At 36.4% G+C, this 17,621-nt stretch overlaps 3 protein-coding genes across 4 annotated transcripts; 2 read left to right on the top strand and 1 right to left on the bottom strand.

Moving 5' to 3' along the window:
• The first annotated feature begins 3,197 nt into the window (after nucleotides 1-3,197).
• On the top strand, nucleotides 3,198-7,735 carry LOC147925123 (uncharacterized). The gene is made up of 9 exons (XM_087492493.1): nucleotides 3,198-3,210; nucleotides 3,314-3,868; nucleotides 3,937-4,050; nucleotides 4,206-5,017; nucleotides 5,276-5,681; nucleotides 5,801-5,937; nucleotides 6,512-6,946; nucleotides 6,994-7,062; nucleotides 7,397-7,735. The coding sequence occupies exons 1-9, from the start codon at nucleotides 3,198-3,200 to the stop codon at nucleotides 7,733-7,735; spliced, it is 2,880 nt and encodes a 959-aa protein (XP_087348619.1).
• A 5,863-nt stretch (nucleotides 7,736-13,598) lies between these two features.
• On the top strand, nucleotides 13,599-14,205 carry LOC104749834 (monothiol glutaredoxin-S9). Its single transcript, XM_010471540.3, has one exon. It carries the CDS (start codon nucleotides 13,741-13,743, stop codon nucleotides 14,047-14,049), a length of 309 nt encoding a protein of 102 aa, XP_010469842.1. The 5' UTR covers nucleotides 13,599-13,740; the 3' UTR covers nucleotides 14,050-14,205.
• A 168-nt stretch (nucleotides 14,206-14,373) lies between these two features.
• LOC104749835 (uncharacterized) lies at nucleotides 14,374-16,915 on the bottom strand. 2 transcript variants are annotated; one of them, XR_015584683.1, is made up of 6 exons: nucleotides 16,140-16,572; nucleotides 15,753-15,965; nucleotides 15,554-15,664; nucleotides 15,234-15,385; nucleotides 14,928-15,095; nucleotides 14,374-14,820 (listed from the first exon to the last, which is right to left on the bottom strand). XR_015584683.1 is itself a non-coding variant. In XM_087491863.1 (6 exons), exons 1-6 carry the CDS (start codon nucleotides 16,410-16,412, stop codon nucleotides 14,572-14,574), a joined length of 1,161 nt encoding a protein of 386 aa, XP_087347989.1. In that variant the 5' UTR covers nucleotides 16,413-16,915; the 3' UTR covers nucleotides 14,374-14,571. The 2 variants fall into 2 exon arrangements, 1 of the variants encoding a protein (XP_087347989.1); XM_087491863.1 differs by having other exon boundaries at nucleotides 15,239-15,385; nucleotides 16,140-16,915.
• Between the last annotated feature and the right edge of the window lie 706 nt (nucleotides 16,916-17,621).

Raw genomic sequence — 17,621 nt, forward strand, 5'->3', positions numbered from 1 at the left:
ATGCCTGTTTTTTCTTCTCAACAATAAGGCATGTCAATCTGGTTACTTTAGTCCTAAATTCGTAAAACTCGCATATATTTGATTCTGTATTAATTAAAAAAAAATTGAATCTATATTTTAGAAAGCCCGTTCGTCTTTATCACAAATCTAAGAAGGTGTCTAAGCTTATATCAAATCAAAAGCTTCAGTGTCTTTTAATTTTTTCTTGTCATTATACCTTGTAGAATTATAAGATTTGAATCTGTTTCAATGCATTTTAAATCTTCCAAACCTTCAATGTCTTTTAACTTTTTCTCGTCATTAAATTATATATAAATATATATAGAAAAATTAAATTTTATTAAATTCTAACATGTATAAATCATAGAAAATATCGTAGATAAAATTGTTAAAAATAATAAATTTAAATGAATGGACTAAGTCATAATTATATTTCTATTAGAGGAAGTTTTGTGATATTAAGTTGACTAGTAACAATATTATTTGGTGTAAAATGAGTTAAAAATGTTGTCTTGTCTGTGCTTTTTGTTTTTGAAAAAGACAAATAACATAGCGACGACTTTTACATTGTTTTAGTAGTATTTTGCAATTGATTTTGGAACAGATTAATTATAAGAGCAACTTGAATATATATCAGCGGTAAGCGCATTACAGAATTGAATTACTCAACTTGCCGTCAAAAAGAAAAAAAGAATGACTCTACTCAATAGGTTACTCAGTATATGCTTCGTAGAAAAGTCATGCACCAATGGAAATGTGGCAACACATAACAAAGTCGAAGAACATTAATTCCATAACATTGTCGTATAAATATATAGATAATATATCAAATCATAAGATTGTTGATATATTAAAGACATTTTTAATAGTCTTTATAAATGACCTTGAAGGCATAGAATAGAAGTGCATATGAATAGTTGACCCCGACCATATATATAAGTTAGTTACAACAAAACGACAGCTCAATCCCGTCATAATCTGGAATGAGATGAGGTGTCCGTCCTCCGTCACTTCTTGCAACTTTGTGTTTCATCATAAAAGATTTTGACATGTGAACTAATAAACTAGTAATAAAGAGATGTAGAGTGAAAGAATTGATACAACTCGACATTTAGTAGTTGGTAGGTGGGTTCATTTGAGAATCCAAAATACCTCTCAATATTTTGATTGTATAACATGATTTCTAGTATCTTACTTATTTTTGTAGTCGACATATATAGATCAGGATGAAAGAATCCATAGTGGAATATCTTTTGTTTATAGAAAGTTAGAAACAAGTTTCTAATCAGGAAATAATATAAGATATATGAATGTTATATATAATAGAATCGAGTTCATGCTTTTGTGGAGATTTGGTTAGATAAAATCCTATACTCACGCATTTTTTATATCTTTTCTAATTCGAAGAAGTTTTCTATGCCATAAAACATAGTTCCAAAATCGACCCTTTTGTTCGTATTTTTCTATATATTAATAATAGAAGATTGATTCCCAAGCGATACAGCAACGCTTTTGATTAACAACTAGTACTATTCGTTTTTTAATAAGACTTATTAAGCATATGACTCTAAAAGTCATTAGAACGTATCTCACTAGCTAGGAGGTTGCACGTTCATAGGCGAGAGTCGAGACAATGCATAACCTTTTTCTTGAGTTTTGAACATTTCCGAAAGTGAATTTACTACGGTGACTTATAATGCAGTTTGTACAAGCCAGTGTCACCGTAATATCATATTCTTGGTTCAAATCCGAAAAAAAATGTGTAAGAGTTGCAGATGAAAAAAAAAACAACAAAAGAAGATGGGAATATATTGACTAAAAAAAGTTAACTAAAATAGGGTGTGGGTAAGGAGCAAGAACAAAGAAATGTGAAAGGAGAAGAGACATATATCATATATATATGGTCAAAGATGTTTGTTTACCTTCAGGTTTCATCGTGAGATTGACCACATAACCTCACCTACTCGCCTTTTTTAATTAATAATTATATAGAAAATAAGAAAGCTTTTTACCAAACCAAAAACAAAATATTTCTTTAATGGGTAAGTCTCCGTGCTTACGGCCAGCCTTAAGTGGTGGTAGAAAGATAGAAGAGTAACTAATGAATGAATATTATCACTCTTCTTGTTTAACACTTGTGTTAATCCTAAATAAGAGTAATATAAAGACATGTTATTAGTATATTGGTGATCTCGGTTTCTTAATTATTATTTTTTTTGTTTCGATTTTTTATCGCGATTCCGTATATAGCCTACGGTTTGGGTTTGTTTGATTTACTTTGCAAGATGATGATCCGATCTAGGTTTCCCATCCCATGTATGATCCAAAATTATCCTGTGTATAGTTTAAGGATTGTGAATCTATTAACATGTCTTGAAATTCTCACGGGCTCCACGCGCTTTTCTCCAGCTTCCTCAAAGCGATAACGCGATCTCTTTTCTTCTCCCTTCACTTTTGCTGATTTCAGCGTCGGCTCTCTCCGGCCACCATAGTAAAAAAGAAACCCAAAAAAACACCTCAAAAAAAAATCCTAGCCTCACCGCCTGTATCTCGATTTCAGCTGGTTCTTCGCCCCTGCTAAATAGCTCCGGGATGTTACCTGAAGTCCCTAAAACCTTGGCTAACCAAATCAAGACTGATGCAAGCCATCTCGCTCCCCCTGAGGCGGCGGCGGCTGAAACTGGAAACCCTAATTCAAAAGCTTCAACTAATGTGGCCAATTCCCTAGCACAACTATCTGGTAAATCGGTGGAGGGTACTGTTGGGGATCCTTTGCCCCATCTTCCTTCCGTAGTGGCGAACCCTGTTGTTCCTCAAAAAGCTGACGATAACCCCCAGACTCCGGACGCCCCTTGGAGGAAGCTGGTTGTTGGATCTTCAGGTAAACTTGAAAAGAAGGGAACCCCTTTCATCCTAGACTCTGGTGAGGCTTGTGTGACTATACCCAACTCTGTGATTGCAAAGAACAAAAAGTCGTGGGACAGCTTCATATTAGGCCAGTTCTACGAGGATCCTCCTTCACGGGGTGCCGTACAAGCGATTATCAACGGGATTTAGAGTCAGCAAAGGAAAGACATCATGGTGTCGAAGATGGAAGGCAACTCCTTCCTATTAAGAGTTCCATGTCCGAACGCTAGGAGGCGAATCCTAAGCCAATGCCTCTGGCAAATTGATGGGCTGTCCATGTTTGTAGCCAAATGGTCCCCCGAGGTCAAACCATCGAAACCAGAGCTCTCTATGGTCCCAATGTGGTTGGAATTTGTCGATGTTCCCCTATAGTTCTTCAACCGTGAAGGTCTGGAACATATTGCAGGGTTGGTTGGCCACCCAGTCTGCCTCCATCCGCACACGGAGAGTCTAATCAATGTAGAGGTTGCAAAGGTGTACTCAATCATTGACCCACGAAAACCTCTCCCAGAGGCAGTCAATGCGAGATTTGAATCTGGCTTAATCAAGCGCATCCAAGTCTCTAGCCCCTGGTTGCCATCACTTTGTAGCCACTGTAAAAAAGTGGGACACACGGTCTCGCGTTGCTCCAAAGCCCCAGTTACGTGTACTGCCTTTGGCTCCTCTAAACATCCCACTACTGAGTGCCCTCGAGCCAAAAAAGACAAAGCTCAGGGGAAACAGCCGATAGCTAGTCAATTGCCTATTGTTGGCCATATCAAGCCCCAATCTTCTACTCCAATTTGGAAGCCGGTTGAGAAACAAGTCGCTCCCATCCAAACCTTGGTACCCCAGGCAGTGGCAGCCCCCATGCCGCGGATTAGTGAAACAGGAGCAGGTCAAACAGGTACGCACAACAGCAGTGTGAGCCCTTCTCTGCCTACAAACTCCTCTCAAACTCATACACTGGGATTCGATGATGGTAACTTTTGCATTGATCTCATGAACAATATTTCACTCACACACTTCCACCATGCGCTAATGGAGCAGCGGAACACTCAGATACTGGCTTAGATAGTCTCTCAGATGAGGATGACAACCCAGAAGCCGAGGCAGATCGATTTCTGATGGTAGTATCCAAGAGGATGCAGAGGCAACAACTGCGTAAGGCTGGGCTGGAGGTCCATTAAACCTCTAAAACATCATATCCTTTATGGATATTTTTTGTTGGAATGTAAGAGGGTTTAATGACCCAGTAAAACGAAGAAGCTTTCGAAAATGGTTGAGGAATAACCAACCAATTTTTGGTGGTCTTATAGAGACCCGCGTTAATCTAGTGAAATCACACGCTATAGTATCTCGTGTTTTTCCTGGATGGCATTTTGCTAATAACTATGAGTTCTCAGACCTTGGCAAAATCTGGATTATTTGGCATCCTTCGGTTCAGGTTTCCATCGTCAAAAAATCCTTGCAGATGATTACTTGCCTCGTAAAACTCCCTTTTGTCTCTCAGCAATTAGTGGTTTCCATGGTCTACGCTTCCTCGTCTTGTAGCTCTGCTAGAAAAGAATTATGGGCTGAAATCGTTGATCTAGTAGCTGATTCTTCCTTCTCAAGTCTTCCTTGGACGGTCCTTGGGGATTTCAATCAAATCCTCCTGCCTCATGAACATTCTGTGCAGGACGCGAACCCATTCCCCAGTGGTATGCGAGATCTAAACCAGTGCCTCAACAACTTATCGCTTGCTGACCTTCCCTACTGTGGTAATACATTCATGTGGACAAACAAGCATACTAGCCGCCTTGTAGCTAAAAAGTTGGACCGCATCGTTGTGAATGATGAGTGGATTTCGGCTTTCCCTTCTTCTCTTGCTGTCTTAGGAGAACCTGCCTTCTCGGACCACAATCCATGTTGCTTGTTTATAGACTTTCAGAAGCACAAAAGGAAGAAACCTTTTAAATTTCTGATTCTGCTCAAACATCATCCTGACTTTGCCCCTCTTGTCAAATTATGGTGGACTGCTCTCTCCTTCGATGGGACCAAAATGTTCAAAGTTTCCAAACGCTTAAAAGAACTCAAATCGGTGATAAGGGAATTCAGGAAGGAGAACTATTCTGGTATCAAGAAGCAGGTCCAAGTGGCGTATAATATTCTTCTTTAATGTCAACAAGAACTCCTCAACAACCCATCATCTCTTGCGATCATAGAGGAGAAAGAAGCACACAGAGAATGGTGTCTTCTTGCTAAAGCAGATGAGTCCTTTCTAAGACAAAAATCTCGTATTTGCTGGCTTGAGGATGGTGAAAAAAATTCAAGATTTTTCCACCGTGCTATTATCACGAGACAAGGTTTCAATGAAATTATCTTCCTTCTGGATAATAACTATCAGGTGGTGGATACTAGTCAGGGTATTCAGACAATGGTGGTGGACTTTCACAAGCGACTCCTTGGTGAGCATAACCAATTATTCACTACATCCCTTTCTGACCTTGCGGAGTTGGTTCCACAACGATGCTCCCAAGCTGCAGTACACATCCTCAACACCCCTGTCACACCATTGGAGATCAAAAACGTTGTATTCTCGCTGCCAAAAATTAAAGCTCTTGGCCCCGACGGCTACTGTGTAGAGTTCTTCACAGCGCACTGGGAAACTGTTGGCCAGTCTGTGGTTGAAGCAATATTGGAGTTCTTTAGAAATGGGAAAATGCTTAAGCAATGGAATGCCACGATCATTACTCTCATCCCCAAAATCTCAAATGCTCAACGGGTTACAGAGTTCCGTCCTATCGCCTGCTGTAACACCCTATACAAGATTGTGTCAAAGATTTTGGCCAACAGACTCAAGCAAGTTCTCCCGGATATGATCTCCAATGCTCAATCCACATTCATTCTGGGACGACTATTAGTGTATTAGTGGAAAATGTGTTGTTGGCTACCGAGCTTGTCAAAGGGTATAATCTCAAGAATATTTCTTCGAGAGGCATGCTCAAAATCGATCTCACTAAGACGTTTGACTCGGTCCATTGGGAATACATCATTGGTATCCTCAAAGTACTAGAATTCCCTAGCTACTTCATCTCCTTGATCGAGCAGTGTATAACCACAAACCACTTCTCAACTTGTGTAAATGGCGAATTGTGTGGTCTGTTTCGAGGTGCCAAAGGCCTAAGGCAGGGGGATTCCCTCTCGCCATACTTGTTTGTCTTGGCAATGGAAGGGCTCTCGCAACTTCTGAAGAAAAGCTACGACTCATGCTCAATTGGCTTTCACCCTTCTGTTCAAAGCCCATAAGTCACCCATCTGGCATTTGCAGACGACATTATGGTCTTTTTCGATGGTCAGGTTAACTCTTTCACCAATATAGCAGAGTTCTCCAGGAATTTTCCCGAATCTCTGGTCTCACAATGAACATGAGCAAGACTGATCTTTTCTTGGCAGGAGTGAACCAAATTGAAACCGACCAGATGGCTTTTATTGGTTTCAAAATTGGTTAACTGCCAATAAGATACCTCGGTTTACCTCTAATTCACCGGAAACTTTGACAAGCAGAATACAAACCCCTCCTTGACAACCTCTCGAAGCGGTTCTCCTCGTGGTCTTCTTGTGCCCTATCATACGTGGGTAGGCTTCAATTAATCTCGTCTGTGATTTATGGAACTATCAACTTTTGGATGTCAGCATTCCTTTTGCCAAAGGGCTGCATAAAAAAATCGAAAGCCTATGCACGAATTTCCTATGGTCTGGTAATGCTAACAAGAGAGGATCTGCTAAGGTAGCATGGAGGCATCTATGTCTTCCTAAAGATGAAGGGGGAATGGGGCTTCTTGTCTATCCCAATGGAATAAAACGTTGTGCCTCAAGCTTATATGGAGACTGTTCACTGCAATCGACTCACTATGGGCTCTCTGGCTCCGTAACAACAAAATTAAAGACGGGAGCTTCTGGGGTTAGAGGGCAATTATCATCTATCAGGAACATGGACTTCCATGCTCAACCTCCGCCACATTGCAAGAACTTTCCTCCTACCGCACTTGGGAAACGGCTCTCAAATCAGCTTCTGGTACGATAACTGGTCCCCCTTTGGTCACTTATTGATTTCTTTGGCAGAACGGGGCCATCCCAAACCGGTGTTCCCTTGGACGCAAGAGTTGCTCAGGCTGCCTCCTCTACGGGCTGGTCTCTCAGACCTGTAAGATCATGTCAAGGTGAGGCGCTTCAAACTTACCTGACCACCGTTACCTCTCCGTCTCTCGCCACTAATCAAGACTTTTTCTCCTGGCGGATAGGCGCAGAGGATCACTCAAATTTCTCTACCACCAAAACGTGGGAAGTGTTGCGGCCTCGAGCAGTCATTAAGAACTGGACAAAATAGGTGTGGTTTAAAGGTGCAATCCCAAGACATGCTTTCATCTCCTGGCTAATCCATCTCGACAGACTACCCACAAGATCACGGTTGATGTCCTGGGGACTTCATGTAGACCCCAACTGTTGTATATGTGGCTTGACACAGGAAACTCGCGACCATGTATTTCTTCGTTGTGGCGTCAGTGAAGACCTATGGATGATGATAACAAGACGGCTCAGATATAGGCCCTTTTCCTTCCACACATGGGATGCCTTCACGGCTTGGCTGGACTTAAAGGACAAAACCGCACCAAGACACCTACGCAGACTCGCAGCCCAAGCTACCCTCTATGCCATCTGGTTGGAGCGAAATAACAGGTACCATAACAACATCTCCGCAGATGCTAATACCATCCTCAAGGGACAGATCAGGGACGCCATCTTAGCTAAGCAAAAGAGGAAAAACTTCAAAAACCTTCTTCTTGTTTGGCTCAAGTATGCCTAGGATTTCCACTATTGTACTCACCGTTCTCCTTCCTTGATTTTTATTTTTTTGGGGCAAGGGATGATTCTCATATTCGGATGTTGTAACTTGTTTTCAAAAAAAAAAAAGATTGTGAATCTAGGTTTTTTATCGTGATACGTATATAGTCTATGGTAGTAGTATATGATTCGATTTATTTTGTATCTTCCCAATCATATTCGAAATTTAGGGTTTGTATAGTTATTTTCTTTGGTTTGTGTATTAATTGGTGATTCCTCTTCTGTTTATAGATGAACAACATAATTTCTCAGTATGTAGACGAACAATGCTCTCTGTGGTGCTGCCGACAAGGTACGGAACATGGTATCAACTATTGCAGTCAAGAACATGTCCAGCCAGCTACTGATGACGTCTTTGCGGAAGACCCGCACTGTTTTTATGATAATCTTGTCCTCCTAAAAGTTCTTAACCTTCTTTCGGTTGGATCTTTACCTCATGGAAATCCAGGCATTGTGGATCTCTCGGACGATGATCTAATTATGTTGATGGATCCAAGGCATCAGCAAAAATGTTTTAACAGCAACCTGAATCCCGTCAAGATTTTCATATCTAGACCTCCATGGCTTCATTGCACCCATCACCCTCGATCCACAAGTGTGGAAAGAGGGTAACAAAAAGATTACTTGAAATTATGTGCGTAACATCTTTAGACCGATGTTTCCCATTGGCGACGCATCTCAATGGATACTACACCGGTACATTTTACATAATCACGCTGATAGGGCTCTTTACACACTTCGAAAGCTCCTATTCCTTATCAACCTGTTCCGGTCGTGTATCATAAACTCGCTCTTGACAGTGGGGATGATGATCATATGGTACGTGGGTGGGATGATGATGAGAATCAGAGACAGTTTGAAAGAAGATCTATAACGCATGGTGTCAACTGCAAGATCCTGAAAAGCAAAGGCAGTGATGACATATGTCAGAGCAGTATTTAGGGCACTCTTCCTTCATGTATATTTCTTCAGATATATTTTTGTCATTTATATGTTGGATTCCGCTAACTCTGAAGTTATTTTTTCGTTTCTGATGTTTTTGCTCTGGAAACTGAGCAGGAATAGTCGGCCGGCTCTCGAAGATGGAAGTGGAGGATAGCTTGGGAAGATATGAACTCTATTTTCTTATTATTCGGCTATTGATGTTATGGTCTATCATAAAATTGATCAAATATCCTTGTTGTTGAAAGATTATTCTTGAGACTTGTTTCTTTTTAAAAAAAACTAAAAAGGGAAGTTGAAAGGGACATTTTTAAGAATGTACTAAATTTTTAAATTTTTTTGAAAATTACACTCAATATTATAGTTATTTGAAAACTACACATTTTAAAATAAAAATGAACAAATATACCCGTTTTATTAAAAATTATTTTAACAATTAAATAAAAATAAAAAACAATAAAAACTAAATTTAAATTTTAAATAATTCAAATATAGAAATTAATTACTTTTTAAAATATTCGGAATTTATTATTAATAAATATAAATTATAACAAAAATGTCTTTATTGTATTTTAAATAATGATTACATGAATCAAATTTTTATCTTAAAATTTAGAATAAAAAATAATTTAAATATTTTTGTTAATATTTTTTAGATCTAAATTTATTATAATATAAATAATTCAAGATTATACCATTTATAATATATATATACATATATTAATGTTTTAGACTTATTTTATCAATGTTGATTTATTTATAATGTCGACTTTTTGAACAATCGTTTTGTTTTTTTACTTTTGTTGACTTAATTATCTTTGTCATCGACATATATTAAAAGAGTTGACTTTTATTATGGCTAGTGGATTTATAACATAGTCGATTTTTTTAACTGTTGACTTATTTTTTTTGTTCAAAGATTTATAGTTTTTTAGTTTATTTGTTTATTCATTGTTGACTTATTACATTTTACATTGATTTATTAATAAGGTCGATATTTTGAATGGTTGATTTTAGTTTAATTTTTTCGACATATTTATTTTTCCATCGATTTATTTTAAAATTCTTGACTTTTTTTTTGTTTGATTGTTTTTTACATAGTCGACTTTTGATGATGTTGACTTATTTGTTTTGTTTGTTGACTTATATGTTTTTTTCGTCGATTTGTTTGGTCTTAGTAGACTTATTTTATTTTATGTTGACTTATTGATATGTTTGAGTTTTTGAACTGTCGAGTTATATTTTATTCTTGCTGATTTATGTTTTTTCTTTGTTGACTTATATTAAAAAAACCGATTTCTATTTTTATTAATTCATTTGTTACATAGTCGATTTTTTGAACTGTTGATTTATTTTCTAAAAGCTCACAAAATTTGATTATATTATTAAACTTAATAATTTTTAAAATAAATTAAAATTATATAACTTATATTCGAATTTTTAGTGAAATATTTAATATATCGAAATATATTTATTTATTTTTCAAGAAAATTTATTGAATGAAAAAAAATAAAGAATTAGTGAATTGATATATTGAAAACTAATATTATCTGAAATTTTACTAAATGAGTGACCAAACAAGGCACCTCATCAACAATGTGTTGTTAAAGCTTGAAGTAGCTTGGGGATCAAGCTGAGTATATTTAGGAGAGTCTAAATATACATATCTTATTTGTTAGTCTTCCTAAAGGGTTTTGGAAATTATGTTTAGGGTTTTTGGTGTTATGTTTCCCAATATAAGGAGGTGCTAGGTTGTAGCACAACTTATGAGATTTGGAGATTAAGGTTTTGAATTATTTTTACCTTAAGAGAGAGATCAACAAGAAGAGATATTTCTTGAGAGTTTTGTGTGTTCAATAACAAGATCTATACAATGCTACGAAAAAAATCAATTCCATCAACCAGGCTTGTAATTTTGTTTTCGCACAAGTCAAGATGATCGTCCAACAACACAGCCACATGCAAGAAAAGCAGCAAATTCATGTCTTGGATATTGTAGTTTCTTTATACGTTGCTTTGTCACTATTACAGTTAGACTTGAGAGTAGACAGGTTTATCTAGACTAGACATTGATATATTTTGTGTGTTTGTCTTTTTCATAGCTTTCTCTTTTCTTCTTTTTGTCACTTGATAGATTTCTATATGCACTCTTTAATCCCTTAAATAAGATTTACAAAATAAGTGTCCAATATAAAACTTACAAAATAAGTGTTTTCTTTTCAAGTCATCATATTTAGCATATAATTTTATTGCATAATATTTTATTCAAAAAAACATTTTAAAATAATCACATAAATTATATTTTATATAAAAATTACAATATAAATAAAATGAATTTCAACCCGTGTTAGAACACTTAACAATTTAGTGTCATATAAAACTCTTAACAATTTCTAAACTGCGATAGTTTCTTACTTTAATTTGGAAAAAGGCCAATATTCTAGTTCCTTTTTAAACACAGCAATATAGATTTGGTTCCATTATGATATAGTTATGTTACTAATACTATATAACATATGTTAAGAGTTTGGTTTTTTAATTATTTGATAGACGAAGAGTACTATTCGTTTTTAAATAAGACTTACTAAGCATATTATTCTATATAAGTCATTAGTACATAACTCACTAGCTAGGAGGTTGCACGTTCATTTTTCTTCTCAGTTTGGTCATAGTAATCAAGACAATGCATACCGGCCCCTTTTCTTTTGTACACTTCGGAAATTGAATTTACTAAATTTTACGGTGAATTATTATAAGGCAGTTTTGTACAAGCAGGTGTCACCGTAATATCATAATTTTGGTTCAAATCCGAAATCTGTGCAAGGTTGTAGATGAAAATATGTAAAACAAAAATAAAAGTTTATATATACTAAAAAGCTAATTAAAATAGGTGTGCGTAAAGCAGTAAGAACAACGAAATGTGAAAGGAGAAGAGATATATATGGTCAAAGATGTTTACCGTAGGATCGACTTCACACCATCATGCTCTTATTGTCCAATTCTTCAAGGTTATATCGTGCAATTGACCACATAAAACATAACCTCACCTACTCGCCTTGTTTAATCAAATAATTATATAGAAAGCTTTTTACCGAACCCGAAACAAAATATTTCTCTAATGGGTAAGTTTCCGAGCCTTTAGTGGTGGTAGATGAAAAAGATTGAAGACTGAATAATGAATATTATCACTCTTCTTGTCTAACCCTTATGTTAATCCTAAATATTATGTCTTACTTACTTTACATCGCCGTTTAGAACTAAGAAGGTTAGATTTTTCACTCTCCCATCCATCACTTTTTTTTTTCTTTTTCGTAAAAGACAAATTAGCAAGAACTAGAGTCTTTTTAGACAAACCTCACCTTTTATGGCAGTATACAAAAGTGTGAAGACTAAATTGTAATTAGGCCCAAATAATATCTAAAGACCTTTAAGAGCCCAACTTTATTAGCTTAGAATCATGCAACGTGGGTTTTTTACTTTTTATTAGCTTCCTTGACAATTTAGTCTACTAGCTATATGGAGGATGCGCAGGCTGGAGTAAGGTTTGGTTGAAAGGTCATGCATTTGGAAATCATTCATACCTTCTTCGATATAAATAAACATCAAAGTTACTAATGATGACAAAATATACCATTCAATTTACAATACGATCGAGGGGGGTACGTTAACTGAGGTATTCATATTAGAATCAAGAACATGAATTCATAATAAATGTTGAGTTTGAAATTATGCCAAGTTTAATAGGTTTCTAATTTAATATCGATTTGTATACTAGGACTATGACAACTTCTCTTTTACTTGGACCAAATAAGTTCCATAATCTTTAATTAAAATTAATTGGCAATTAAGGGAAGAAACTAACAAAATGTATATCTCTTTGTTAGTTTCTCAAATCGCATGGTATTATTAAATTGGTTCATATCCTTTATAAAATCGTATGTATATACAAACGACATGGTATTAGTAAATTGGTTCATATCCTTTATAAATTACTCTCTGTCTAATCTTACTTCAAGATGTGGGAGTTCAAACGGATTCCTTGGTCTACCTTAATGAAATAGGTCAAGTGGTTAGTGGGAAAGAATCTTTGCAAATTGTTGAAAGGGAAGTGGCACACAAGAGAAACCGATAGGAGTTATTATTCCTTCATGATCAGAAGTGAGATTGAGAGAATCTCACAAAGACAAATCATATCTTGCTGTACAGTGACATGTTTCAAGAATTGAGTTTTCACTGTTGACACACACACACACACGGTCGGATCTATCAAACCAAGCCTGATATCTTTTTCGTGGCTGCGAGAAATACCGTCAATCCAGAGAAGAATAAGCATATCTCTCTGATTATTCCCCACCACTTTGGGCTATCTTATATCCACACCCTTCATCCTGAGCATGATTCTTGAACATAATAATATGCTTATAGCTATATAGAAAAAGTGGAAGCTTGGTCCACATGAAAATATAAAATTCTAATCCTCAGGCATAAACTTGCAAATATTTTATATAAACATGTGCGGATGTGCCATATATTCTCTAGCATCTGCAACAAAGAATTAAACATACGGTCCTCTTCAAATAAAAAATGCTCATCTTGGTATCTAGGAGGAAAAAAGGGTAGGTGAATTGTGATTATATGCAACTTTTGTTGGTCCTTCCTTACTAATATCAATTAAAAGAAGAAAACAAAAAATTAATTTGGTTCACAATAAAGTCACTTTAATGTACTTGGGGAACCTTTTAGACAATCTTCTCTGATCTCCTCCTCTCTTTTTGAGTCTCAACATTCTTTTCTTCTTCCTTTCTTTGCTTATAAATAGCTTACGATTCAAGAAACTTAAGTCACAGACAACACCGAGCTTAATACTGTAGTATATACAACAAGAAAAAAAAGGAAGGTTCAGTCTCATGCGTATTCAATTTTAAATCTCTTTCTATCTACTAGGGAGAAGAAAAGGTAAATTTTGTTTCTTCTTCTTTAAGAAACAAGCCCTAGATTGATTGAGACTTCTTCCTTCAAGAAACCATGGACAAAGTTGTTAGAATGTCGTCAGAGAAAGGAGTGGTTATTTTCAGCAAGAGTTCGTGTTGCCTGTCCTATGCTGTCCAAGTCCTCTTCCAGGATCTCGGGGTTCACCCAACGATCCATGAGATTGATAAGGACCCTGAATGTCGTGAGATCGAGAAAGCACTGATGAGGCTTGGGTGTTCCACGCCTGTCCCAGCCATCTTTGTGGGTGGGAAGCTCATTGGTTCGACCAATGAAGTCATGTCGCTACACCTAAGCGGCTCGTTGGTTCCGCTGGTTAAGCCGTTTCAGGCCAATCTATGTTAAACAAAAGGTGTTTTAACTTTCTAAACTACAAAAAAAATGTATTTCAATAAGAAACACAATCGTATAGCCTATGCAACCTTTGTAATGTAGCTTTATAAATATTGTTTGTCTTGTCATTTCAGAAACTATCCAATAATAACAGACTAATTTCTACAACCAGAAGAAACACAACCGTATAGTTCTATGCAACCTTTGTAATGTAGCTTCATAAATACAGTATTGTTTGTTTTGCAATTTCTGAACATATCCAATAATAACAGACTAATTTCTACTAGCAGTTGGTAACTGTGTAGCTTTCAATGCACTATTTCAGTTTCAGGGGAATCATAGAACATTCTTTTTTTTTTTTTTTAATAATTAAGGGTAATAAATAAAATTCGTTGCTAACTCTTCAGACCCCCACCCAAAATAAAGAGTACAAAAGTATATATATATATTTCTACAGATACAGTGCAATTACAGACGTTTTGTCTTGTTGTCTGATTCACAACAAGAACATATGAGAGTTGTTGTTGTTGTGTTTCATTTGAGCTCCAAGACTTTTGGGTTTGGAGAGTGAGAGTTATCTGATGAGGAAGACATTGAAGTGACAGTAATGGGATATACCTCAGTCACTTCTTCAGTCTTCTCATCAAAGTAAACCACATCCTGCATTGTGAGCTGGTGATATTCGACTACTCCTCTCAGATAAAGGTTTTCGCGAGTGTATATCGAGTTCTCATGAGCTAATCGAGCTTTCTCAGCCAATAACGTTTCAAGTTGAAGTCGCACCTATAGATGAGAAGAAACAAACGAGACACAATTCAATATCAGAAATGAACATGATTGAAAACTGTTAACCTTAAGGAAATAATTAAGAGTACAAAAGGAATTAATACCAAATCATCATCATCCGTTTGGCTGTTCCCACCATTACGGTTCTCTCTCAGAACCTTATTTTCTTCTTCTAGCTGTGCGCATCGTTGCTTTGCAAAGGCCATATCAGATTTAACCATCTTCAGCTCCCGAAGTAAAAGCTTTGCCTTGGCAGCCATGGCCATTGCAACCTGTTGGGATAGAATTATAGGAGTTTCAGTATTTACATCTAGATTCTAAAACCTATTATTCTCAAAAAACATTCATTGAAGAGAAAACAGCAGCGAAATAAGCATGCTGTGAACCAATAAATGATACAGAGCAGCCACCTTACGTCGCGAGATGCCTTTAGTTGAATTTCCAAATCTGCTTGTATCTCAGGATTCTGCTGGTTCCTTGTTAGACTTGGCTTCTTTTTAATCTTTTTACGGGTTTCTTGAATGATGCCTGCAGTACGGTTCTCCACAGCGGTGATACCTTCCTAAGGAAATTCACAGACACATAAACAATCTCAGCCCCAACTAACTCTCATTTACTCCAGCAAACAACACACATCGAAACAAACAAGAATGCATATATGCCTCTTTTGACAAACCAATGTGAGAACTCACATAACCTAACGCAACAGCAAAAAGAGTAAGAAACTAACCTCAACAACAGTGCCAATAGTGCCACCAATGTAATTTAACGATGAAGTGATCGCGTCTAACCTCCTCTGTAATGAAGGATTCTCACTTTTCCTACCTGCCTGACCAGTTTCCTGAAACATAAAATTGAATTTCTACTACATAAGTAGGCAACCCCACAAGAGCAAATGCAACATCAAAGAAACCTAATCATTAATTAACCTTAGTTCCTCCTGAAGCCGTTGAAGAAGTTCCAGAAGTCGTTGGAGAAGGTATGTTGTGATCCGTTCTCTTAGGACTCCGAGGCAATTGATTAGGATCATCCTCATCTAAAAAGGCCTTAGCTTTACTAGCTAAACTTCCCCAAAAGCCTCGTTTTGGTTCATTCAAACTTTTCATAGAAGTATACTCATGATGAGCCTTCTTCACCTCATCCTATTTCAGAATATATCATCCGAAAATTCAACAACGGGACGGGACCATTCCAAAGCATTAACAAAACAGAGTAATAAACCCATGAATCATTTCAAATTGATTCAACAGACACAAAACAAGACACTAAAGCGATCCTAAAACACTATAAAGAGGAAGAAAAAAAAAAAAGGAAACCTTGGGAGGAGTGGGAACAGGAGCGGAAGAAGGAGACGAGTAAGCAGAGGAAAGAGAAGAGTCTCTATGCGCAGAAGATGCTCGAATTGCCTTGGCAGCGAGAGACGACGCAGCAGAGGATGAAGCCGAAGCCGAAGAAGAAGAAGAAGAGGAATGATACATCCTCCTCCTAGTCGGCGTCGGCGTCATCAGCCTTTCGTTATCTTTGTCCGTATCCATTTCGGGATCTTCGAGTTCCTCGAATCTGAAATCCTCAATCTCGTCGACCTTCATCAAACTACTCTCGATCACAGTAGTCTCCAAATTTTGGTGGTTTGATATCGATTTAGGGTTTTCCAATTAGCATATCTTCGGATCTCTCTCTCTCTCTCTCTCTCTCTCTCTCTTCTCTGTGCCTCGCAAATGATGCCAAAAATTTTCAATTTTTAATTTTGGGTGTCGTCAACGCTTTTAGTTCTAGAGAGAGAGACAGGTTGCATCATCATCATCATCTCTAGATTCCGGTTATTGAATCTTGGTTTTCTAACAAATCAATTAAACCGGATTTCTCCTTGATTATACTAATACCATCCAAACATGATGCTCATGGTCGTGTTGTTTACTCATCACCTCACAAAATCACTAACATAAACCACTAGCGTGGTGGAGGAGGAAGAATATTCTGGTTTGATTGATAGATTTGTCCGGTTTTAGAATGACGGTTTGGTTTCGGTATGGTCAATTTCCGGTTACCTGTTGTTAATTAGTAATTACAACCAACAAAAGATTTTATCCACATCATGTACAAACGTATTGTGTGCGCTTATTATATATGGAAAGAGCTACACATCTTAACTAAATCTAGAACGAGTAATCGACAACTAAATAATCCAAATACTAACTACTACGATCGATTATGGGCAAATGACACCCACACCCACTTTCTCCTAAAGTATTATCACAAAAACCGATTTTCCATTCATGGTATACTTTCTCAACTTTTTTGTTTATGTGTCCACTTTACTTTTACATTTTTGCCCTTACTAACAACTTACCTCTCTTTCTCTCCTTCTTTTCTCTCTTTTTCTCTTCTTTTTTTGTTGTTAACACTTTAACAAAGTAAAATATATTTATTTGTTATCATAAAACAAATTTTCTATTTATTTATATAAAATATGTTATGATTATATATTTTCTACATTTTAAGATACATATTGCTATATTTTTTATGAATTTTTAGATTATACAGTATCCATCAGTCGTTGAACATTTGTTCAATTATAAGTGGATAATCAATTGCAGTATTGTTAATAGATAGTTACTTGTGTTTATTCATACAAAATATACATACATAAATTTGGTTAGATCTTTATCCATAGCATATTATCCATAACACAACATAGACCAAATAAGTACAAAACCCTTTAATTATAAATTTTAAATCCTAGAACATAAACCCTTGAACCTAAAACCAAAACTATTCACTTTAAAAAAAAAAAACAA

Source organism: Camelina sativa, chromosome 16 (genome assembly GCF_030686135.1).
Source record: "Camelina sativa cultivar CO46 ecotype springtype chromosome 16, ASM3068613v1".
In the NCBI taxonomy this organism is placed as follows: domain Eukaryota; kingdom Viridiplantae; phylum Streptophyta; class Magnoliopsida; order Brassicales; family Brassicaceae; genus Camelina; species Camelina sativa.